The sequence below is a fragment of the Malus domestica genome, chromosome 05, assembly GCF_042453785.1.
Source record: "Malus domestica chromosome 05, GDT2T_hap1".
NCBI lineage: Eukaryota > Viridiplantae > Streptophyta > Magnoliopsida > Rosales > Rosaceae > Malus > Malus domestica.
In genome coordinates, this window is record NC_091665.1 from 24469538 (window position 1) to 24494068 (window position 24531).

At 39.2% G+C, this 24531-nt stretch overlaps 3 protein-coding genes and 1 long non-coding RNA gene across 8 annotated transcripts; 3 read left to right on the top strand and 1 right to left on the bottom strand.

Annotated features, from left to right (window-relative positions):
* The first annotated feature begins 3500 nt into the window (after positions 1-3500).
* LOC103410601 (protein ALTERED PHOSPHATE STARVATION RESPONSE 1-like) lies at positions 3501-7971 on the top strand. The gene is made up of 4 exons (XM_008349288.4): positions 3501-5032; positions 6257-6483; positions 6572-6789; positions 6883-7971. The coding sequence occupies exons 1-4, from the start codon at positions 4102-4104 to the stop codon at positions 7724-7726; spliced, it is 2220 nt and encodes a 739-aa protein (XP_008347510.2). The 5' UTR covers positions 3501-4101; the 3' UTR covers positions 7727-7971.
* A 2697-nt stretch (positions 7972-10668) lies between these two features.
* On the bottom strand, positions 10669-12785 carry LOC103410602 (protein CHAPERONE-LIKE PROTEIN OF POR1, chloroplastic-like). 3 transcript variants are annotated; one of them, XM_029102208.2, is made up of 4 exons: positions 12237-12686; positions 11360-11720; positions 11183-11229; positions 10669-10989 (listed from the first exon to the last, which is right to left on the bottom strand). In XM_029102208.2, exons 1-3 carry the CDS (start codon positions 12564-12566, stop codon positions 11210-11212), a joined length of 711 nt encoding a protein of 236 aa, XP_028958041.1. In that variant the 5' UTR covers positions 12567-12686; the 3' UTR covers positions 10669-10989; positions 11183-11209. The 3 variants fall into 3 exon arrangements, with proteins under 3 accessions (XP_028958041.1, XP_008347511.1, XP_017181084.1); XM_008349289.4 differs by lacking the exon at positions 11183-11229 and having other exon boundaries at positions 12237-12785; XM_017325595.3 differs by lacking the exon at positions 11183-11229 and having other exon boundaries at positions 10669-11182.
* A 1907-nt stretch (positions 12786-14692) lies between these two features.
* Positions 14693-18659, top strand: LOC103440874 (uncharacterized). Of its 3 annotated transcripts, none has more exons than XM_029102209.2 (13): positions 14693-15017; positions 15267-15336; positions 15506-15612; positions 15748-15816; positions 15927-15981; positions 16181-16228; positions 16336-16490; positions 16654-16892; positions 17152-17242; positions 17530-17658; positions 17766-17919; positions 18185-18279; positions 18387-18659. In XM_029102209.2, exons 1-13 carry the CDS (start codon positions 14790-14792, stop codon positions 18570-18572), a joined length of 1626 nt encoding a protein of 541 aa, XP_028958042.2. In that variant the 5' UTR covers positions 14693-14789; the 3' UTR covers positions 18573-18659. The 3 variants fall into 3 exon arrangements, with proteins under 3 accessions (XP_028958042.2, XP_028958043.2, XP_028958044.2); XM_029102210.2 differs by having other exon boundaries at positions 14694-15017; positions 15267-15294; XM_029102211.2 differs by lacking the exon at positions 18185-18279 and having other exon boundaries at positions 14694-15017; positions 18280-18659.
* Positions 18660-23455: 4796 nt separating this feature from the next.
* Positions 23456-23930, top strand: LOC139196459 (uncharacterized). The gene is made up of 2 exons (XR_011581381.1): positions 23456-23558; positions 23734-23930. It is a non-coding gene; the product is annotated as an uncharacterized lncRNA (long non-coding RNA).
* Positions 23931-24531: the final 601 nt, after the last annotated feature.

A 24531-nucleotide genomic window follows, 5' to 3' on the forward strand; every position in this document is an offset into this window, starting at 1 on the left:
GTTTCCGTCAAACCCAAAATTGCAGATTTGGAGATCTTATGAGATGAAGAAGAGGGAGGAGGAGAGAGAGAGAGTCAGAGAAAGGGACCGCAAGTTGTCGTTCAAGCCTGGGGTGAAGCGAAGCAACATGAGGTGAAGAGAAGAACAGAAGCGGGACTACAAATCCCCTCGTTTTTGGTGGCTCTCGCTAAGCCCACCTAGCGAAGGATTTAGTCGGCACGAGTCCGGCTTAATCCCATTAAACACAATCCCAATTTACACCAAACACAGGACTACTAATTCTAGCTTAGTAGTCCAGTCCAGTGAAACTTAAGCCGGCCAAACAAACGTGCCCTTAGTGAATAATGGAAGAATATTGTTAACATTTACCATAACTAAACTTGAAATGCCAAAATAAACTACGTATCAATATCCATTTATTAAAAGAATGTCTTAAGTTCAACTCTTTTGATAGAATATGAATATATTTATAGTAAGTTTAATAGCTAATTATCTAATTTGATGTACACAAGAGGGTCAATCAAAAAAAAAAAAAAGAAAAAAGAAAAAAAAGAAAAAAAGAGGGTCAATCGTCAATCTAATGATTATGTTCCGAGTAAGTACGAATTTTGAAGAGTCATGTAAGCTAGTATTTCAAACAAACATGTAAATATGGGTAATTGCGAATTATTATCATGTTTTGCGGTTTCTTTTTATAGTTTATAAAGTGTGAACATTTACAAATGTCACTTCATGTGGTACATTTGGACCAATCAAATGGTGCAGCAGACTATTTGAAGCGAGATCAGTCCAAATGTGCCACTAAATATGCAAGTGAACCACATCATTTTGACGTGCTCATTATTCAATACATTAGTGTATTGTAAAACGACTAACCAATTTATTCAAAACTCAATCATTCACTCGTGATAAAATATGTGCGGGAGAAAGTTCCCAACTCTCCAACCATTACCATTCTAATTATTAGCCCATTTATCTAAAACTCAATCATTCACTCGTGAAAAAACATACGCGGAAGAGACCGAGAGAGTTTCTAACTCTTACCATTCTTTCTTTTTAATTTATTTTTTGTTTCAAGAAAGCATTTGAAGTAGTTTCAATGGTGACCTGCAAAGTTCATGTGGAATTCAGATCAGATGTGGCAGGGTGTACTCATTGCACAAACTAATGGTACCACCTTATGGACCAAACAGGAACTTCCTTTTCTTTTATGTCACAACACTTTCAAATCCTTGCAAAATCCAAGTGCAATAGATTTCACTTCCAAGGGGTATATTTGTCTTTAACAGAAAGACAATGACAGTTGAGATTTTCACCACCTAAAATCCCCATGCATTGCTTAATTCAGATTTCATTCGTGCCAATTAAAACTCTAATTCAACTACCTCTTAACTTTGATCCTTGCGCAAGTAAATATCAAGGTTCTAAAAGACATTAGGTGCTGATCAAGCGGTGGGTTGGGGTCTAGTCCAGATTTAAGTAAATTTATTATATTTCGTGTAAATAAGTGTCAGTTTATACTTAAACTATATATAGACTACAAAATAGAATGACATATATATTATGAAGTATTAGAACATAATAAAAATATAGATAACAAACATATAATGTGTGTTCATTTTAGTATTCAACAAGTTTCTTTCAATTTATTGAAAAAAATAATAATATGCAAAATGAAATTTATCTATATTTTGTGTAAGATTCCACATCGCTCAGGGGTGAGGATCCTGTAAGCCTTATATATATATTCTCATCTCTACCCAGCACGAGGCCTTTTGGGAGCTCACTGGCTTCGGGTTCCATCGAAACTCCGAAGTTAAGCGAGTTCTTGCGAGAGCAATCCAATGATGGATGACCCACTGAGAAGTTCTCGTGTGAGTTCCCAAAAACAAAACCGTGAGGGCGTGGTTGGGACCCAAAGCGGACAATATTGTGCTACGGTGGAGTCGAGCCTGGAATGTGATGAGGCCCCGAGCCAAGACGTGACATTAGTTGGGTGCCTAGGCGGGTCTGGGCGGGCTAGGGGGGCACCTCAGCAGGTCTAGACGTCATTTCTTAATTTTCAAACGTCTAGGTATTAATTGAGGCGATAGCCAGCCGCTTAAGCGGCTAGGCAGAACCTAAGCGGCGCTAAACAGAGATTTTTAGAACAGTTACTAAATATTACATGAGAGATTGAATCCTAATCACAAGTGTAAGAGTAAATATTAGACACTCTTCACCAAGTGAAAATAATAACCTTTCCTCCTTATACGCAAAAATATCAAGAGATAGGAGAATTAATTTCTGAGTGTGGAATGATGATCACGTTCAATCAATTGAACTATTCGTTGTGCATATCAAATATAAATTAAGAGAAATTATATTCACACACCTTAAATTACTTCTTTTATATCTTTTATATATTTTTTAATATTTTAATATTTTATACACATCACTAACACTTAATAGAAAAATATTAAAAATATGTAAAAGAAGTAATTTAAAATGTATGAATATAATCTCCCTACATTAACTCTGAGGGAAGAGGGAAGGGATGGACATCAGAGTCCTTCTCTTTCACATCGATGCATATTATACATAGCCTTATTATTAGATAATACAAATACACACCTGTTTAACCCCTTAAATACACTTCAACGCACATACAGCAGTTAAATTCACTCCACATACACATAGGGTAAATAGCACTCAATTTTCTCAACCTCTCTCCTTCACACATGTGTTTTTTATATTATATAAATATAAAAAGAGATAAAAAACAAGAAGGGCAACAAAGACAGGACAAAGGAGCTCTCTGGTTTTTGCAGTGGTGACCACCTTTTTACCACTTATTTACTAACTTTGACTCCTCTTTTTACTCACTAGCCTGCTCACCCCTACCTCTATCTGTCATCCTCTCTAATACCTACATGTTTCATTCCTCCTAACTTTTTTATTTCTTCAATTTGGTTATTTGTTTTAGAAACATATGATGAATTCTAAAAACGTTTTCGTGCACTTATATAGAATTTAGTGTAAGATGATTTTTTATTTTAGAATGCTAATACGTTGCCTTAAGGTTCTTGATTTTCAAGGAGTAATTTTTCGGTTATGTGGCAACACCGCAACCCACTTAGTCGTGTTATGATATATGTATCTATTTATTAATAAATATTATATTATATTTTCAATCATTTTTCATTTTACTTATATTATAACACGTAAATTAATATTACAATGATATTCTCCTCATCAATATCTCAAATGGAAAGGTATCATTTTCGGATTCCTTCCACATAATCCTCTTCATCAAATAATCCGGGTTCTTTAAATTTGATTAAACGGTTAAAATTATTATAACTTTTCAAATAAACTCCTATTATTAATCGTTTGATCAAATTTCAAAAATTTAAATTGTTTGATAAGAATGATTAGATAGAAGATAATCAGAAATAATCAATTTCCATCTCAAAATACCAAAAAATACAGGACATAAAACACACTCTAGTTCTCTCTCCCTCTCTCTCTCTAGCTCCATCTTTCTCTCCCTCTCTCTCTTTCTCGAGCCCCTAGCTACTTTCCCTCCTCCTAGGGTTCTGCCTGACCCATACTCTGTCATCTACTCTCTCTCTCTCTCTCTCTCTGTGCATACATGGTTAACTAATCGTATGTTGGTAAAGGTTACCTGGTTAAGGGAACTAGAGGAGATAAAAATCTCTCCTTGAAACTACAAACCTCTCTCTGCTCAACGGTCCTTTTTCGCAGAACAATTAAATATTTCCTTCCCAAAACACAAAAATAAGATAAATAAAATAAAACACTCTCCCCTGCTCTGCTGCACCATCTCTCTCTCTCTCTCTGTTTTCTGTGCTAAGAAACGAACTGGATTTCTGCTCTCAGATGGCTGCATTTCTAATTTTCTCTCAAAATTCTCCAAAAGCTATTTTTTAACATAAAATTTCTCTTAAAATTCCTATTTCTTAGAAGCAGATTGTCCATTTTCTTTTTCAAAAATCCACAAGAATCTTCCAAAAACTCACCTTTATCACTTTTACACCATTTTTTACCTCCTAAAAGCAGAAAGTCTCCACCTTTAGCGAGAGAGAGAGAGAGAGAGAGATGGGGGGATGTGTTGCTTCCAAGCTAGAGGAAGAAGGAGGAGTTGTGACAATTTGTAGAGAGAGAAAACGGCAGCTGAAGCTGGCGGTGGAGAAAAGATACGCCCTTGCGGAGGCGCACTGTAAGTACGGCCATGCTTTGTTTGCGGTGGCTGCCGCCGTGGACTTCTTTGTTGCAGGCTATTCTTCCCCTCCTAAACCTTACCTCATCACATTTTCGCCTCACTCTCCTCCTCCTCAGCCGCCGGAGTCGGCGGCTCCGCTTCCGATCACTGAGAATGTGATAACCAACCCAATGTTTCTTCAGCAGAGACCGTCTGAGTCGACCCATGAAGCCATTGCTTGTCACTCATGTGGTTCTTCAACATCCTCCGACTCCTCTGAGGAGGAGAGAGAAGAAGAGGAGCAAAAAACAGACGTGAGAGAAGAAGAACAGGGATGTGGGTACTTTTATATGCAAATGCCACCAGCAATGCCGTCACCACAGAGAGACTTTGGGTGGGATTTCTTCAACCCTTTCGACGCCGTGAGGCCGGAGGTCATAAGCGGGTACAGGCGGAGCTCCGACGAGGATTTAAGGGTGGTGAGGGAGGAGGAAGGGATACCTGAGCTGGAAGAGGAAGAAGGGGAGAGTCAGAGAGAAGAAGAGCAGGAAGAAAACCAGGCGGTGGTGGTGGAAGAAAAAGGCAGCGGAGAACAGCGCGACGGCGGAGCTGAGGTGGTGAAGGTGGTTGATGAGGCGGCTAATGCGAGGGAGGGGGAGCAAAAAGGGCTTGCTGTGATTGATACACCAGCTGAAGGGAGGGAGCTTCTGGAAGCACTGAAGGACATTGTGGACCTTTTCTCTAGGGCTTCTGATTCTGCAAAGGATGTGTCCAGGATGCTTGATGCTAATAAATTGCAAATGCAGTCTGGTTTGGAGGAAATTAAAGGTGGGTTCTTTTCAAAACTTGAAAATTTTAACTATATTTTTTTTAATCTTAATTTATTTTCTATGTTGCTGAACAATTTCTAAGCTGAACTGCAAAGGGTTTTGGTGATAAACATTTTTTTCTTGTCAAACGATAGATTTGTTAGATTAGAGAGCTGTAGTTCTAACTTCGAACCCACGCTGTGGTGCAATGAAAACGCTCATCTCTTCTAGTGTGCTAGAGGGCCAATTGCTTTGTGACAAATGTTGGTGTATTTAATTTATGCTTAATATCTTTGTTTTTATTTTAATTTTTAGTAATTTTTCTTTTCACTTGAAGGTCTTCGATTTGATTCCCGCTAAAGGCTATTTGAACCACATTATTGCTAGTCTATTGTGAGGTTTAGCCCACTCTCCCACTCTTTAGTGTCAAATATCGATTGTTCAAAACATTTTTAATCTTTTTGGGTTCTTGACCCTTTTGTGAATTCTTTTGGATTCAGAGTGTTGATATGTTTGCAGCTGCCTAGACTAACTAAATAACCTAAATTCACTTTTCTTTCAACTTTATTGAACTAATAGAAAGTTTGCCAAAAAGAATTTTCCATTCACTTCTAACTATTTTTTTAGTTGCATCATTCTCTTTCTCCCATCTTCTGAAAAGATCAATTGTGGGGCTCTAGTCTTTATGTTTGTTTAGCAAATATTGCATATTCTGTGTAGGGAGCTTTTATTGGCGTTCCAAAATAGTCATTCAATACCCCACCCGGCTCACGACGGAAGAGTGTTTTAGAGTGTCAATAACAATTCCCTTGCATGGCTCCATTTTTACTTAAATACCCAAAACCTTTCTCCCAAATTGCTGCAGACTGATCAAGGATTTGGGTTGTGGACCTCAACATCATTTCTTTTTCTCAAAGAGTTGGAATATTGTTGCACATGTACTTATTTTTCATGTAAGGGGAGGGAAAAACTTGATTCTTTACAAATAAGGAGTCATTATCTATTGCAAACAAATCATAGTGTGACATGTGTGCAAAAGCTAGCTTTCCTTTTGTGATTTGAATGAGTTACGTTTGCACGTGTCAACTGGGATTTTCATGAATGGAGGAATGACGTGTAACATGTAAAGAGTCAAACACTGTTTGTCTAATAAACACTTGTTTTCATAGCAATAATGAGTCTCTTACTTTGTTTCTTATCCATATGAAGCTAATAATTCTACACTTGTCCTATTTCAATGCAGAGAACTCAACAAAGCTAATTCAAGCTATAACATGGCATAACTCAACGTCATCGTCTAAGCTTTCGTCGTGCAAGAGTCTCGTGGCATCCAGATCTAAGGGTTCGTCAACATGGACGGAATTTAACAATGATCTTTTCAATGATTATGGAGGAATGGATTCAGGAAGTCATTCACTTACTCTAGAAAGGCTATATGCCTGGGAAAAGAAGCTCTATGAAGAAGTTAAGGTAATATTTTCGCACCGTCTCCATTAGTGAACTACTTCCTTAATTTTACTAATGTGGTTTGATTGCTTAACATTTGCATTGCTTCTAGGCCGGAGATATGACAAGGAAACTGTATGAGAAAAAATGTTCGCGACTTAAACACCACGACATAGGAGACAACGAGACCATGGACAAAACTCGAGCTGCAGTGAAGGATTTATATGCCAGGATCTTAATTGCAATTCGGAGTGCTGAGTCAATTTCCAAGAGAATCCAGATACTGAGAGATGAAGAACTGCAGCCTCAAATTGTTGAGCTGTTGAAAGGGTATGGAAGTCTAACAGATTGAACTTAAGCAGTCGTCCAAATTAGTTTCATTGCGGGTTTCATCAGTTTACATTTTCCTTGTATCTTGTGCAGCTTAATGCGCACCTGGAAAATTATGTTGGAATCTCATGAAACCCAACACAAGATCCTTTCTGAGGTGAAATCTTTTGCCAGCTCTGCATATGGAAAGTTCAGCAACATCTCTCACATGCGTGCAACGCTTCAGCTCCTCGCTGAGCTTCAGAATTGGCATGCATGCTTTAAGGAGTACGTCGCTGCACAAAAAGCATATGTTGGAACTCTCCATGGTTGGCTAACCAAGTTCGTGGTCCCTGAAGAAAACTTCTACTCGGGGAGCAGGAGTTCAGCTGCGCCGTTTGGCGTCAGTGGCCCCCCGTTGCTCATTATCTGCCATGATTGGTTATCTTCCCTGGAGAAATTACCTGATACTTTGGTGACCATTGCCTTGAGAAGCTTTACAAAGGACGTGAGGGCTCTGTTGAATCAGCAAGGGGAAGAGCAGAAACAAAAAAGGAAAGTTGACAGCCTAGGCAAAGAGCTCGACCGAAGAGTTTGTGCATTCCAGAAGACAGAGAGCAGGTGTCTGGAGCCAAAGCTCACAGAACAGAAATGCGAGACAGATATGGAACATAAGACGGAGTCCATGACAGAGAAGAAGGAGCAGATAGACATGTTCAGAAGAAAGGTGGACATGGAGAGGGAAAAACACCAAAATTACATTGAGGAAACTCAAAGGATCACATTGAACGGAATCCAGACTGGGTTTTGTTCAGTTTTCGAGTCCTTAGCGGAGTTTTCCAGGGCTTCACAGAAACTGTACAGCGATCTCGTGACTTGCAGTGAAAATGCAGATAAAGCTGGGAACCCCGCGTATATAGAAGGCGGCATCAAGGATGACAAAAACAGCAGCAGGTGACATGAGGCGTTTGAGAATCTGAATTGGTGAATTGTGTATTTGTATTTGTGTACATATATTGTGTCAAAGCAGCTCGCTGAGACACAATTATTTAAGTTTTTAGGGTGATGGTGTCGTAGCGAAGTAGCGACGAATTTCTGAATGTTGCTACAATTATTTAAGTTTGTAGGGTTGGTGGTGTTGTAGCAAGTAGCAACTCTCATGGTAGACTTCTTTGGTTCCAAATGAACAGATTTTTCTCCAAAGTTTGATGCTGTTCTGACTTCTCAGAACATCAAAATTGCGTAATTTCTACTCGCAGGTGGTTGCGCAGGAGAGAAACTTAAGTGCAATCGGATTTTGCCGGTTGTGGAGGGGTTTGTAAGGAATCCAAGATAGTCGTGGTGTGCGAGTCGATTTTTATGGTGTGCAAGGACATGTTACCCTCAGTACAAGCTAATATTAATTAGCATGCGGGGACGTGAGATAAAGCCCAACGAGGCAATTAGGGGGTGTGAATCAATAATCGTTTGTGGCTTACTTAAGAATTACGTGATATGGGGAAGGTGAAGCTTGGTTCCCAAGCATCACTATTGTATAAGCTAAGGATTAACTTAATCAAAGGGACGTAAGCAAGCAATACTATGAAAAACACGCAGCACGCATTGACTTGAGTGTTGGAGTGTCTTTTGCAAGTACACTAACGTTATAGTTCGTAAAAAAAAAATATTTAACAAATTTTAAATATTTTAGTATGTTACTATACAATCTCTTTTAATATTTCATTGTTAATCAACCCTTGACAGAAAAAAAAAAATCAACACACCTCTTAGGAGAGAGTGAGTTTTAGTAGTTTTTTTTTTAATATTTAAGTTTTGTTAGTAAAATACAGAACGGTTAAGCACTTGAAAAAAACGTGTGTATTATTCGACAATTTGCTAAATTAATACTTTGCAAATTCGGAAATTTTATTTTTTAAATTATTTATTTATTATTATTTATTCAATAATATGTTTAAAATACAGGTGTAAAGTGTGAATATTAAATATATTATTGAAAAATGTGTGAAAATAACATGTTTTAATGTGAAAAATACGTATACAATTGTTGACCCTAAAAATTATTTAGCCTATGTGGCGCTCAAGCCAAATAGCTAATGAGCTAACTACGTCCTTCGTTTGAATGATGCATGCCAACGCGACGATCGAGCTCGTTCGGTGAGTGAATGAATGCGGCGGTGGTGGTGTCGAACGCGTTGCGGGCTTTTGTATCTTATGATTGCGGTTGAGAAAGGAACTCATCTCGGCCTACGGGTTCTAGAACCTGAAGACTAGGTTGCTAGTCTTTGCGAAGTTTCATCTGCATAGGGTTTGGCCACTTCAATTATATTTCTGCAAATATAAGTGCGCCAAATATGTACCAGATTGTACGGACACAAATACTCAAAGGAGATAAGTGCCTTAATTGTATATGTGGTTTGGCTGTCGAAGTGTCGAACTCTAAAATGTACCTTATGAACATCCAACTATAAAACGGGTTCAACTTTCAATATGCCAAACAATGTAACATGATAACACATCACTTCGCTAAAAAAGCTAATGGAGTGACCTCTTCCAACAACGACTCAAAGAACCCTTGTTGATAGATACTTGGATAGGTAGTCAACTGAACTTGAAGTAGTGTCGTCTGATGCAAACTTTAAGATACTCCACAACCGTGTGACTCTACGGTGCCAAGGTGTCCAATACAAACTCTAAGATGTCACTGGTTGCCAAGCACACTGTTGTCCAATACAAACTGTAAGATGTGTTTGACGAAGTTAGGGAGGTGCAAAAGCTAATGGAGTGACCTCTTCCAACGACTCAAAGAACCCTTGTTGATAAAGACTTGGATAGGTAGTCAACTGAACTTGAAGTAGTGTCGTCCGATGCAAACTTTAAAATACTCCACGACCGTGTGACTCTACGGTGCCAATGTGTCCAATACAAACTCTAAGATGTCGCCGGTTGCCAAGCACACTGTTGTCCAATACAAATTGTAAGATGTGTTTGACAAAGTTAGGGAGGTAAATGAGAGGGTTTCGGGTAGACCGAAAAATTGCGCAGGGCAAATTTCTGTGTTGCGTTGAAGGTCCTTTGAATGTTGTAAACCCTATTTGATTTATTGAAGTGATCCTCACCTAGAGTCCCACTCGGACTAAAACTCCTTAGCGTGTCTTGATCCAATAACGAAAAACAAAAGTTCAAAAAAAAAAAAAAGCATAAATATATTTAGCCCGTCACAAACCTTTCCTTATTTTTAGCCGTCGAATTGAATAAATCAAATAAAAATAACCATCAGTATTAAACATCATGCATGAAAAAATAAAAAAGGTGTTTGTTTACCATTTCCCTTCCATGGCCCAACTTAAACAACAAGCATTCCACCCCACTAAAAGCCAATAAATAAAAACTTGTCCCACCATCCTACTCCACCATGGTTTTGGTTCGGCCACGATTTTCTCTACCGGCCAAAGACGTCAAGCTCAAAGATATGCCAAGGCAACACACTTGGCTTTCTATCACCGTCCTTTTAATCTCTAACTCACGGTCGAAGACGAATGACTTTTTACAAAGACAGTAAATCTTGGGAAATCAGGTTCATCACAACGGGTGTCCTTAGCATTCTAGGTCTAACGGAAATCGGAAGGAATCCAAAAGGGTCATACCGGTATATAAGAAGTGCTTGGCCGGAGAATTTGAAGCTGAATCCAATCTTACAACGTGGTTAGTGAATCAAATGTGGGAAACTGTCTTCCGTGCTTTACTCCTAAACTCCATAAAAATCAGATTTAAGGATAGAAAATAACAAAGAAGAAAACTCTCAACCCCCATAGTTATTGCAGGTATAAAGTTATAAACAAACTCTTGAATCCACAATAGAGCAAGAAAAAGGAGAAGGAGAAACAGACGAGAGAGAAAGGGTGACCGAGAGAACGAGAAGTTCCACTACTTTCTATTGTCAGTTTTGTACAACATGCAACGGTATACATCCTAAATAGAGCTTGATATGATCTTGCCAATGAATAATTACAGATTTCACCATTCAAGTCACAGATACAATGCTGTTTTACCGTAAATATAGGGAGACCACTAATTGCAAAAAAATTATGAATTCGCTTACTACGGCAGCAGGAGAGTGGATGCCAAGAAATGGAACAATGTCTACTTGGAGAAAATTCTCTACAGCTGAACCCACCACGGCACCAGCAACAAGCCCCCCTACAGTTATGATGGTCGCCTTCCCTGCAAAGATGAACGGAAAATTAGTCCAAATTACTTAATGCCTAATCTCAGGTTTAGAAAAACACACAAAAAAAAATCTATGGAGCCCGAACTGCATTAAGTAAATGCACTTATCCACAGATCAGATGCGGAAAATTTCAGAAATACCCTTTTATTAACCAATCGTTCTCAAAGTTGGAGATAGATAACCAACCTGACAAAACAAACCCATGACTTTCATTCATGATTGATGAAACCATGCTAAACGATAAGACAAAAAGAAGTGAATACAAGGATTTATGACATAGAAACTTGCAAGTAATCTCCAATACCGTAAGGACGTCTAATAAGCGACAATAAGGAAATGCCTGTACATAAGAAAACTCCATACCTAACTTAATATTCTTTTTGGTCATGAAGTACAAGGAAGCTCCAAAGCTACCAGCCAGGATCAGTCCAGGAACATCAGCCCCTCCATACGGCCCCGAAGAAGAACCGGAAGCTCCATTGACATAAGTTAAGGCCATCAAAGCTCCATAGACACCAACTTGTACACCCAGATCACTTGTCGAGGGCGTTTCCACTGCAATAGGTGGATTCTTCACAGTAGCCTGCAGCCACTGCGGCACTGATCCAATCCCAGGAGCACTCACTGGCTTAACATCAGCATAACGAACACTGCTATTCACAACTTTCCCTGCCCGTCGCTGAGTTAAGCTTCTCATAAGCAACATGTCGTACGCAGCCTCAACCTAAACTAATTAACATTAGTGATAAGGAAATCATAATCATGGCATTATAAAATTCCAAACCAAAACTAGAAACCACCATAATAAATGCTTGTGAATTGTGATACTACTACAACCCATCACCCTCAATTACCCCAAAAAAATACATCTAAATTCATAGCTTCGTTTGCAAGCACTAAATTTAACTCTTTTGCAAATTTGTGGCCCAATCAATACTTCATTAGCAATTGAGTAAAACAAATCAAATTATTAACTGCTCAAATTATAAACATTTAACATAACATATTAAATATAAACATTTACTTATTTATAAGCTCAGAAACTAGAGCTAGAGTGGCTAAAATCATACATTATTCAATAGAATCCACATAAAAAACGCACCTTTAAACATTAAAATCTCTATAATTTTGCAAAAATTAATTAGTTCAACTTCAACCCAATAGTTGTCGTACACAACCCAGGAAATTACCAAAAGAGATTGACATAAATCTCGAAAGGAAGATTAAGAGATGTAATAACCTGTGCAATCGCCTCCTGGTCATCTTTACAAGCTGCGACAATCGAGTTCTTGGCGCGAAGAATTTCATCGAACGAGGCGCCGTCTGAGACGCCGAGGAGCTTGAGGGCGTTCTCGACTGACATCTCGAACGGTGCGTTGTCGTCGGCTCTGGAGGCGGCCGTGGCAGCCCAGGTTAATGTGCGGCGGGATGGGGCGATGGAGCCCCTCCAAGGCTCGAATTGCATGGCCGGTTTTCGGATTCCAGTGGGTCCGGGGCGGCGGAGGGGCGGGCGAGGGAAGGAGGAGCCGGCGGAGAGGCGGTTGGGCCGGACGGAGAGAGTGGCTGCCATGTGTTTGAAGAAATGTGAGGCTGGATTTGGTGCGAAAGTAGCGTGCGTGACGATATGGGTTGTTGTGTTGGGCTGAGTCTTTTGCCGCGGAGTGGGTCATCTATAATTGTGGACCGTTGATGGACATGTCACCACCAATCAATAATTGTATTCTTCCTTCTACGCTATTTTCTTCCTTCCTTTTACGTTAAATACTTAATAGACGGCTTTTGGGCCAACTTGGTTCCCCCGATTATCATACTTCATCATTTTAGTCTTTGTAATTTAAAATTGATATAAACGGTTTTTTGATATTATCATCTGTCAATTATTTTGATCATTCTGTAAAAAAATATCCGTTAAAAAACACCAGTTCACGAAAATGGGCTAATTTGACAAAAATACCTTTAATTTGATGGAGATTTCTGACAGAAAGACCAAAATGATTAACTATCTCATGAACAATTTTGGATAAAAAGCCTTTAAAACAATCTCATAGACAATTTTGGATTTAAAAAAACCCTTAATCTGGATGGTGCTATTTACACACACATTTTTCTTCTCACACACTTCTTTCAATCTCCGACCGTCAGATCATAAATTGAAGAAGATCAAAAAATTAATAAGGGTGTAAGAAGTAAAAAGAAGTGTGTAAATAACACTACCCTTAAATCTAAGAATTTTAGCTTACAAGTGTGAAAAAATATCATGAAAAATTAGTAATAAGTGGATAACTCAAGTTAGTACTAGCTAAAGTTGAATTTGTCTTGACCTCTATTATTTATAATATGTACGAGTAGGAGTCAATTGAGTTTGAGATTTGATATGTTGGAGCTTGTATAATTTATGAATAACTCGTTTAAAAGTGTTTGCTTGGACAGAAGGATCATTGGAATAAAAATTGCTTTGTAAGTTACTTAAAACAAAAAAAACTCACTTAAGATTTGATTAATTGAAACAAATTTCCACCCGTCCCTAATGCGTTTAGATGTATGTTTAGTTGTGTAGTTCCAAAATCTGTGATGCATCTTCGTGGAATTAACAAATCTCATGCTATCGGGGTGGTTTGGGAGTTAGATGCTTAAAAAAAAACACCCATGAAAAAAAGCTTAGAAGGTTTTAGGTGTTTGGTAAACTGAAAAAAAATGGCTTATTTTGGAAGCTGCTGTGAGAATAAGCTGAAATCAAAGGAAAAAGCTGAAGTAGCTATTTGCAGCTTTGGAAAACTAGCTTTTTTTCAAAGCACACATAGCTTCAGTGCTCCTTTAATGAAAAGACCCACTATCAGACTGTTTTTTTCTTTCAAAAGCACTTTTACAAAAAAGTTTACCAAACACTCTGCTGATTTATTTCATAGCCGCTTATTCTCACAGCAGCTTTTTTTCAAAGCACAACAATACCAAACCAGCCGGATGTGTCAGTTACAAAAAAAAAAAAAAATTGTTTGGTGTTATAAAGTATCAGATATTTCAAATTTTATAAGATATTTCAAATTTTTTATAATGAATCAAGATTCGGCTAAAAGCATACAAGTATTTGTAGAATTTCACATTGGTTAGAGAGAAAGGAGAAAACCAATTTAAATAGGATTACCCTATTCTAACTAGCCTCGAGGTTTTTTTGTGATAAAATGCCACACCTGACGGATTGTGTAGGTGCCTTTTGTGATGAAACCCTACAGCTGACGGAATGTACAGGGGTAATTAACAAGTAAACGGATTGTACAGTGGTAATTAACAAGTTGACGGATTGTACAATGGTAATTAACAAGTTGAGGACAATATCAATGTTGTTGGAAGTGGATATATGACCCGTCTTTCTGATAATACTACAGTATTGTAATGAGCGAAAAGAGTAATTGATCAAGTTCGTGAGCAATTCTGTAAAGAAACACTTATGATACTAAAACTTATGCCTTATTGAGCATTTTACTGGAATATCGGAGAAATCCCATGGATAAGTGAGGCAAAAGCTGAGATCGGACTTAAACTTACAATTCGAGGACCTTAAATTTTTTTCAAATGAAAAAAATACTAATCTAATTTTTTTTTCAAAGCCTAATCTAATCTAATTACCTTTTCATTACTACCATTAATTTTCGTATGTATTCCTTGTGGGGTCCGCCCAAATTAACCGGCTCTTGGCGCCTCACATCCCTCCTGGATATCTCTTTTGCACGTCAGTTACTCGAAGCGTGGGGAACTCGGTAGCCTTTGAAAGTGCGCCGTACTGGAAACTCGAACGATGTCGTTGGCTGCCTGTTGGAGGCTGACTCTGACATGCCCGACACCGACCTCCTCGCGGACTTCATCCTGCTTCTCTCCCAGAAGCCGAAGTGGGTTCCGTTGCAGAGCTTCTTCTGGGCAAGCCCACGCTGCAATTGGGGGCCCAAACGACAAGGAAAAGAAGAAGGTTGTCGTTGTTGGCTCTGGCTGGGCTGGCCTCGGCGCTGCTCACCACCTCTGCAACCAGGTTTCTCTTTCTATCTCTCTATGTTTGTGGAAGACTGTGAGAATCATTCCCACCTCAATCCACGCATACGATGCAATATATGATGAATGGTTCGACTACTAGTAATTGCACCGATGCTTTTGTGATAAAACTGCGCATATGTTTGGGCTAGTAGGTGATTAGATGATAAGTTAGGATATCGCTGTGATTAGTAGTAAGTTGCTTGTCCGTCTCTCTGAAATATACCGTATTTTGGTATTTCATTTGCAGGGTTTTGATGTTACTGTTATCGAACAAGGTAGTGGCTTGGGCGTACTTCATGAAATTGGTATCCAGCGCGGTAAAAGAAGCAATCTTTTGTTTTTTATAATGGATTTTGGAAACTGGGTTTCTTTTCGAATCTTAATTTGGCAGATACCCTTTTTGATTTTTGAGAAGCTCAACGTAGGGATTGTTGAATTGAATTCTGATAAATGATGTCAGCATTTGAATTCTGCTGTGTTTTGTAGGTAATTGGTATCCTTTCCGGAATATTTTTAGCCTTGTTGATGAGCTAGGTATCAAACCCTTTACTAACTGGACAAAGTTTGCACAATATTCAGCAGAAGGGTTGGAGGTAAGTTAATCTACATTTGTTTACATTTTTAGTGTTTGAGCAATGCTCGGTGATTGGTTTCTTGTTATTGTTTTAAAACTTGAGATTGAGTTAGAAGTTTTGAAATGTGTTAACGGAGGCAGTAATGTTCTTCAGGCTGAGTTTCCGGTATTTCAGGACCTTCCTCAATTGCCAGCACCATTTGGAACCTTATACTATACACAGGTATAGTTTGCTTGTACGGTCGCAACCTTATGAATCATAGATTCATTCCTTGTTCCGGTGAAAAAGTTTAGCAGCATAGTGTTAATCAATAGAGTTGGCATTGTTTGCAGTTTGCTCAGCTGCCATTGGTTGATAGATTAACTTCACTTCCCTTAACAGCTGCAGGTATGTCTCATACTAAAATCTAAGATCTAGATTTAAAAAGTTTAATGCTTAATCAGCACACGTTTATCTGTCGAAGGAGCTAGTAGGAAGTCCTAAACAATTGTATATATGAGAAGCTGTTGGAAGAAATTGTTGAAGGTAGTCCTACACATCTCACAATTCCTGCACTGATGAATTTATCTCTGCATTTTCTTTACAGTGATCGATTTTGACAACACAGATACAGCCTGGAGAAAATACGATGCAAGTAGGCCCTCTATATCACAAACTATGGGTTCCATTATTCGGAAAATTATTTTTTACGTGCACTGAAAACACTCAAAGCTAAGTCTAAGTAAGAGGTTTCACTGGTAGTTACTGCAAGGGAGCTTTTTAAGCAGTTTGGATGTTCGGAAAACCTTTATCAGAATGTCTTATCACCATTGATTCAAGTGGGTCTTTCTGCACCGGCTGAACAATGTAGTGCTGCCGCAACTCTTGGTTTACTATCCTACATCTTTGCTCACCAGGTTTGATATGTTTAGTTACTTTTCTAGAGTAAGAGAGGTTTTTTGCATTCATTTCTCACTGTTTTTTTTTTTGGTCAAAATTCGTTTCTCACTGTTGAGCATTATCTTTTGTTTCTTTCCTTTTTCGTTATCTAATTAAATCGTAATATATTGATGGGTGTAGAAAAATTTTGATCTCGTTTTGTGTCGTGGAACAAGTAGAGAAAGGATTTTCAAGCCATGGATGGAGTCTTTGACAACTAAAGGTTGCAAATTCGAGAAGGGTATGCAATTAACAGACTTTGTGCTTAATGAGGAAACTGGTTCTATTTCAGAAGTAGTTTGCAATGGAGGAGTTTATAATGCTGATGCAGTTGTCTTAGCTATTGGAATATCCACACTCCAAAAAATTATTGAAAACAGGTATCTTACGAATATCAGGATGTTTAAATTATTTTCTCTTCTATCCAATGTTTATTTGAAATGCATTCCTTTGGATTTGGTTAGAAAACTATACATTGGTATTGCAGCAATAATGTTACAACTGCACTCAAACTACAGCACACATGATAACTTTTTTCGAGATATATTATTGTTTAAAACTGCAAAATGCATCGTAGAGCTTCAATTAAACCTAGACCTGCTATTCTACCTTAATTGGCAGTACTTGAGTTCTGTATAGTGCAGTGTTGTGTACAAGGGAGGAGTTTCTCAAAGTCTTGAACTTGGCTAGCATTGATGCACTCTCTGTTAAGCTTTGGCTTGATAGGAAGGTGAGTGCAGCGAAAGTCTTTAACATAGCTTCCTTATCTTAACTGCTTTTTGATGTATACATTTATTCTCCTCTTTATTATTAGCAGGAAAGTTTTATGAAGTTTTTGTGATCACTTCTGAGCTCTGATTTCTCCTTTGCTTTCGTTTTTTTTTAATACGGAATCTAGTACCTACCTTATTAGTTGGCAGTCTGACTTAGCTTTCTGTAAACAAAGCTGGTAAAATGGTATTTTTCCGTTACTATTTGACAGATCTGATTCTTTTCGTAAACTTCACACCTAACCAGGTTAACATTCCAAATGCATGCAATGCTTGCTCCGGATTTGACGATTCATTTGGTTGGACTTTCTTTGATTTGAATGCAATCTATGACGATCATAAAGATAGTTCGGTAACAGTGTTACAAGCTGATTTTGTGAGTATCTATGTTCCTAATTTTTTCCCCTCTCATCTTGTGATTATTCTCAGTCTGCTTTAGAGGTAAAATCTTATCCTTTGTTGTTCCAAATGTCTCTTGAGTAGTATCGCGCCAACGAGTTGTTGCCACTGAAAGATGAGCAAATAGTCTCTCGAGCAGTATCCTACCTGTCAAAGTACATTAAAGACTTCAAGAATGTTACTGTGACAAACAAGAAGATTGGCAGATTTCCAAAATCATTACCTCACTTCTTTCCCGGTAAGAGTTTTCATGTCATGACCTATCACCTATGCCATCTTGTTATAGGTATTCAATTGTTTAGGTACGATTGTGTACACATTTTTGTATAGGTAAGTAAATTGCACTAAAGTCTACTTTACATAAACTACATGAGAACTCAGTTGGGAAATCAAAGATTTTTCAATGATCCTTCAAATCAGAGCAGACCGCAGCTGTATCTTTGTTGTTATCATTGATCCTGGAATGCATCATCTTTCTTCGCTGTTGTGTCCTCTCGTAATAGGTTCATATAAGGACATGATGCGTGGGGCTACATCTTTCCAGAACTTGTTCATGGCGGGAGACTGGATTATAACCCGACATGGTTCATGGTCACAGGTTAGACTCAAAGTCTCAAACAAACTATATCATTCCCATCTTCCTGGTTCAAGATAAGCATAAACAAAAAGACTGAAGACATATGCTTTGCTGCATTTCCTCGACAGGAGAAAACTTACGTGACGGGACTTGAAGCTGCGAATCGCGCAGTAGACTACCTAGAAGAAGGAAGTTTTGCGAAAATAATACCTGTAGAGGAAGATGAACCGCACATTCAAGCGCTTCGCAGCCTGAACAGAAGCTTCAAGGAGATCACAGCACAGCTTCCGTTGTCCAGTTACTTCCTCCAATGAGCTTGTCTGATTTGATTGTTTGTGCAGTTTAATCCCCCATGTATTATTCTTGAATCCTACCATTAAATGAAAAAATCTTTATAATTATGGACCTTTTATCACTAATGCTGAGTATTTGAATTGATTTATTGACCAAAATTTATCCCCCTATCAAGGCATCGATCAACACTAGCTTCGTATGTCTCTCTGTGAACAAAATTTTGGAGTGAAACTTTATTACTTTGAATACCTTCATTGAAGGACAAATTTTAGTACTATGAATACTAAAATTAATAATTCCTCCCTAAATTCATTCAAGGATTAATACCAAATAAAGATTTTATATTTTTTTTCTTAAATTTGAATTGCATGACATTTGATCAGATTTTTTTTACTTTTTCAGAATAAAATATTTTAATTTTGTTGATTTTTTTAACAAACAATATTACCTACACTAAGGATGATGGTTGAGCTTAGCCTCACAATGGAATATGGTTCAAATTCAACTTTGGCAAGAATCGAATCTAAGACTTTTCACTTACAAGTGAATATGAATACGTCTAGACTGTAGTACTTGTTGATGCACAAAACCGGAGGTCTTGGAACAACAGAAAGTGTCAGGTTTTGTGACCTTCGCTTGGTTGCTTGGTTGCTTCAGTCACTAGTGAGGATAAGTACGTAAATGAATAGAGACAGAGAAGCAAACACAGGATGTACGTGGTTCACCCAGATTGGCTACGTCCACGGAGTAGAGGAGTTCTTATTAGTAGTGAAGGGCTTACACAAGTACAAAGGATCAAGCTCTCAATTTAGTGAGTTCTTGTGAATGATTTAACACAAAATGGCATTAGGCAATATTGTGGGGGAATGACCCCTATTTATAGAAAAACTTGTAGCTTTGTCACATTGACATGTGTCATGTTGTGATTGGTTCTTGATGTCGACACGTGCTGCGCTCTGATTGGCTTCTAATCTTGACACGTGTCGAGTAGTGATTGGCCTCCTGGTCGGAGGGGAACTCTTCTGGGTCCTTGACAGTATAGCGTTGGCCGGTGCTCGGTAGTTTCGGGATTGGTCAAGTATGGTACAAACAGTGTTCCCCTAAGTTCCCGAGTGAGGGAAACTCCTCGGTTGGGGACTTGTAAGATCCAATCCCTTGAGTAATCACGAAACTTCTAAGTACCGAAGTGTGGTCTGATCTTCATCTGCCCTTCTCTGGAAGTACCTTTCCTCCATCCGGGAATGGTGTATTTAGCTGATGTTGACGCACAAGGTAATGTATCAATTTCACTTGAAGCTTACTTGTAGTTTCGGGCTTGGTCAAGTGCGATACAAACCCTATGGTAGGAGTCCCCCAAGTCGCCGAGCTAGGAGATCTGCCGAAAGAGGTGACAGACAAGGTAAGCAGTCAAACTTCCAAGTAAGCAAACCAGGAGCAGAGGTTTGACTTCGGCTTCCGGTTGATTGTTCTCATTCTCCTTGTCTCTCATTCAACTGCCAGGATAAGGAGAAGCAAATGGATAAGAGATGATATGAGATACTTTTGCTTTTGAAGAAGTAACTTTCCACAGGCTTATTCTTGAACTGTGCTGGAGGGTTTTCTGGTGCCCTTCAGAGTATAAGGCCGACTCAAAAATTTGAGGGTCAAAACAAGTCCATCAAATCTAGAGTACGTTCGACCTTGATGATATGGGATACTATTGCTGTTGACGGAATAATGAATGTGGTATGGAAAGGTGTCGTGCTGTAGTGATCTGTTTCAGCCCACCGTTGAACCTTCTGCTTCAATCTTTTGCATGGCAGAAGTGGTGTGCAACCTTTGCATTTAAATGGTCCTTCAGAACATTCCTTCATAGTGACTCATTCACGCTTGGCAGCTTCAGTGTAAAGAGCCAATATCTGATCAACTGTCATGAGGTATTTGCCGGTGGAATTCGTGACCTTGATAGCAGTTGAGGATGAGTACTCGAGAGCAATGCTAAGTAAGCGACCAGGCAAAGGCTCCAGGCAGTCAGTTCCAAATTGGAGGTTTGATTTCAGGTTCCGACTGACTGCTCTCTTTCTCCTTGTCCTGCAGGTGTGGACAAGGACAAAGACAAAGACAGGGAGAAAGCATGATATGGGATACTCTTGCTTTCGACCCTGATGATATGAGATACTCTTGTTCTTGGTGTGGCTTATTTGCTGAGGTATTATCGGGGGGAAATAAAGCTGAGTATTTCGAGAGGTTATGTTGAGGGTGCCTTTTCGAATGCGAGAAAGGGTTGAGCATTTTTGCAGGTTTGCCTGTCCGTTGAGGAGGGAGGTCAATGTATATAGGGATTTCCCAATAACAAGTAGTAATGCTATTCCTTTACCCTTCTTGGTCACAGCAATGTAGTGGGAGCTGCCAGCTTCACGTGTTTTAATTTTGTCAGAGCACTTTGAAAAAGTGGTATGTGGTATCTGGAAAGCTGATATTACGTGTGAAGATTACAGACAAGCTTTATCTAAGGAAATCTGGCTCTCGAAGTTCTGAGAGTTGTGCCTCTTCGGTTTTCGAACAAGCAATCCCGTCGAGGATCTGACTCTCGAGATTCGGAAAGCGGTGCTACTCCGGTTTTTGAGAAAGTAATTATGTTGGGAGTCTTTTCTCGAATGTGAGTAAAGGTTGGACGTTCTTGCCAACCTGTCTTGCCGCAAAACACGGAGGTCGACACACATAGGGACTTTCCAGTTGTCAAGCAGTGGTGCTGTTCCTTTACCCTTATGGGTAATAGTAGGGTAGCTGGAACTTCGAAATTCTCGTGCCTAAACTTTGTCAGAGATCTTTGACAAAGTTATATGTGGTACCCGAGGAGTTGATGGTGCATATGGAGAGCGGTGATTGAACAGTAAGATTCACGTGCTTTCTACTTCACCAGAAATCTTCGACAGATTGCCCGTAATTTCCGCAAAGCTGAGTGTGCATGTGACAGGTGCTGACGAGGCTGAAAAAGCAGGTGCTTCTTCGATTTCTGAGATCGGCCCTCGTGGTCTCTGAGCAGCCCAGCTTTTGAGAAAGCAAACGCCTCTTCGATTTCTGAGATCGGCCCTCGTGGTCTCTGAGCAGCCCAGCTTTTGAGAAAGCAAACGCCTCTTCGATTTCTGAAGCTCCGTCGAGTGCAGATTTTTATAGAGGCTGGCATTAAGTTCCACAGCACACTTGAATCTCTACCAGTAGAAGCTCATTTCTTGCACTTCTAAGATCTTGATTTGTCTGACCTCTTCCTTCTTCAACACATTTGAAAATGTCTGGACCCTCCGACCGTCGTTTTGACTTGAACCTTGGAGAAGAGACAGCCACGCCTTCTCCAGACAACATATGGCGCCCATCCTTCATATCCCCTACTGGTCCTCTTACCGTTGGGGATTCTGTGATGAAGAATGATATGACCGCTGCAGTGGTGGCCAGGAACCTTCTCACTCCCAAAGATAACAGACTACTTTCCAAACGGTCTGATGAGTTGGCTGTTAAGGACTCTCTGGCTCTTAGTGTTCAGTGTGCAGGTTCTGTGTCTAATATGGCCCAACGCCTATTTGCTAGAACCCGCCAAGTTGAATCATTAGCTGCTGAAGTGATGAGTCTCAAACAGGAGATTAGAGGGCTCAAGCATGAGAATAAGCAGTTGCACCGGCTCGCCCATGACTATGCTACAAACATGAAGAGGAAACTTGACCAGATGAAGGAATCTGATGGTAAGGTTTTACTTGATCATCAGCGGTTTGTGGGTTTGTTCCAAAGGCATTTATTGCCTTCGTCCTCTAGGGTTGTACCTGGTAATGAAGCTTCAAATGATGAACCTCCAATGCCTCCTCCTTCTGGGGTTTTGTCAAGTACTGAGGCTCCGGATAACCACCCTCCGGTGCTTTCTCTTTCTGGGGCTCTACCGACTGCTGAGACTTCCCCTAAGCAACCTTTGTGAAGGCTCCCTTTTGTTTGTTTATTTTGACTCATGTATATGTACATATTTGTGGCTTATCGAAAATATTAATAAATAAGCTTTGCTTCATTTCAACATATTGTGTTAAATACACCAAAGCCTTCTTCATAAAGTTCTTTGAATTTTTGCTTTTGTTGAAACCTGTATTGTTGAAGCTTTGTGAGTGAAGCATGTAGTTTGAGGTAGTGTTCCCTTAATTTCCCGAGTGAGAAAAACTTCTCGGTTGGAGACTTGAAAAATCCAAGTCACTGAGTAGTCACGAACTTTTGAGTACCAAGGCGTAGTAGCATATGGTGGGAGTCCCCCAAGTCTCTAGTCGAGGGAGTTGACGAATGAGGTGTCTTGCTAATAGTCCATGTCGTAAGTACCAAAACTTCATTCTTTTGTTTTCTAAGTGGTAGCCCCGGACTTTTTCTTCATATATTTTGTTTATGAAGGTTGCTAGGCCCGAATAAGTGGAATTGCAGAAGGTGTAACGGTTGGTAGCTGTTTTATGGAAAGCCATCTGACTACGATAGTCTTGCACAGGATGACTATAGGGAGATACACACACATACTGCTATGATAGAGGGTGTAACCGTTGGTGCATTACAATCATAATGGAAGCATCACAATGATGGAAGCATCACAATGATGAAAGCATCATAATGATGAAAACACCATAATGATGAAACATCATAATGATGTTTCTTTGGTGGAATTGTTTTTCATTTCCCCTAACACCCGGAATTGGTTTTCAATATAAGACCATCATCTGTAGCTCGAATCACAAAGTTGGCTTCATGAAAGTTGTTCTTTAATTCCTTATCTACAACATATCCAAATTTGAGAGCCATCAGATCAGTACAACTCTAGAAATTCAGGTACGACGAGTGATTGTGCATCATTTGTCTGTCAACACGTCAGACCTGTTGTGAGCTTCAAAACCTCCATTTGCTCTTGCTTAGATCAACAAACTTTCTTCAGCGAAGTTGTTCCTTAACTTGTGAACTACAACATATCCAAAATTGAGATCCCTCGGAGCTGTATAACTCAAGAAATTCAGGTATGATGAATGACTGGTTATTATTTTTCTGTCAACCCGTCAGATTTGTTGTGAGCTTCGAAACTCCATTTTCTATTGTTCAGATCAGCATGCTTTCTTCATTGAAGTTGTTCCTCATCGTCTCTTTCATAACATATCAAAAATTCAGAATGAACTAATGGTTAAATATTTCCAGATCTTCGAAACATCACAGCAGCTTCGAAATCTGCAAGAATCCGACTGTCATGCTTGGAGCTTCAACACTTTAATTTCCGTGGCTCAAACAGAAATGGTTCCTTCTTGAAAGTTGTTCATCTGCTCAAGAACTAGAGGGTGTCCAAAATTCAGCTCCATTGGAGAGAAGCAGCAGCTGCAAAAATTTGATAGAGAAAAGGAGGCGAAGCTTTGTTGGATTTCTAGGCTGGGGAAGATTCCAGTTTTTGTAGCAACTTCAGTACTGGTGAATTGCTTGTATTTTTGTCCATAACGAAATTTTGGACTTTGAATTATTATTTGATCTATCATAATATGTTTGGGAACATATATAAGTGAATAAATAAGAAGGAAGATTTTGGGCCCTTGTGGGTGTAAAACAAAAAATGTTTAGGTTTTGTGAACAAAATTTGTTTATTTGGAGCAAGGTTTTGTGTTGAAGCTTTGTAGGTGAAGCTTTGGTGTTGAAGCTTTCTAGGTGAAGCTTTGATGGTGAAGCTTTGATGGTGAAAGTATGTAGATGAAGCTTTCTAGGTGAAGCTTTTTTAGGTGAAGCTTTGTAGGTGAAGCTTTTTTAAGTGAAGCTTTGGGCCCTTGTGAAGCTTTGGAGGTGAAGCTTTTCGGGTGAAGCTTTTTTGGGTGAAGCTTTGTGGGTGAAGCTTTTTAGGGGAAGCTTTGTGGGTGAAGCTTTGGAGGTGAAGCTTTTCGGGTGAAGCTTTTTTTGGGTGAAGCTTTGTGGGTGAAGCTTTTTAGGGGAAGCTTTGGTGTTGAAGCTTTCTAG

What these genes read in the sequence shown, in the direction of transcription:
- LOC103440874 (XM_029102209.2), top strand. Translation starts at nt 14,790, where the DNA reads ATGTCGTTGGCTGCCTGTTGGAGGCTGACTCTGACATGCCCGACACCG. An exon ending in CAAAAAATTATTGAAAACAG is followed by an intron (nt 16,893 to 17,151) that starts GTATCTTACGAA and finishes AGTTCTGTATAG; the next exon opens with TGCAGTGTTGTGTACAAGGG. An exon ending in GACATGGTTCATGGTCACAG is followed by an intron (nt 18,280 to 18,386) that starts GTTAGACTCAAA and finishes TTTCCTCGACAG; the next exon opens with GAGAAAACTTACGTGACGGG.
- LOC103410602 (XM_008349289.4), bottom strand. Translation starts at nt 12,566, where the DNA reads ATGGCAGCCACTCTCTCCGTCCGGCCCAACCGCCTCTCCGCCGGCTCC. An exon ending in ACCAGGAGGCGATTGCACAG is followed by an intron (nt 11,721 to 12,236) that starts GTTATTACATCT and finishes TAATTAGTTTAG; the next exon opens with GTTGAGGCTGCGTACGACAT. An exon ending in CAAAAAGAATATTAAGTTAG is followed by an intron (nt 10,990 to 11,359) that starts GTATGGAGTTTT and finishes TCATCTTTGCAG; the next exon opens with GGAAGGCGACCATCATAACT.
- LOC103410601 (XM_008349288.4), top strand. Translation starts at nt 4,102, where the DNA reads ATGGGGGGATGTGTTGCTTCCAAGCTAGAGGAAGAAGGAGGAGTTGTG. An exon ending in TGGTTTGGAGGAAATTAAAG is followed by an intron (nt 5,033 to 6,256) that starts GTGGGTTCTTTT and finishes ATTTCAATGCAG; the next exon opens with AGAACTCAACAAAGCTAATT. An exon ending in AGCTCTATGAAGAAGTTAAG is followed by an intron (nt 6,484 to 6,571) that starts GTAATATTTTCG and finishes CATTGCTTCTAG; the next exon opens with GCCGGAGATATGACAAGGAA.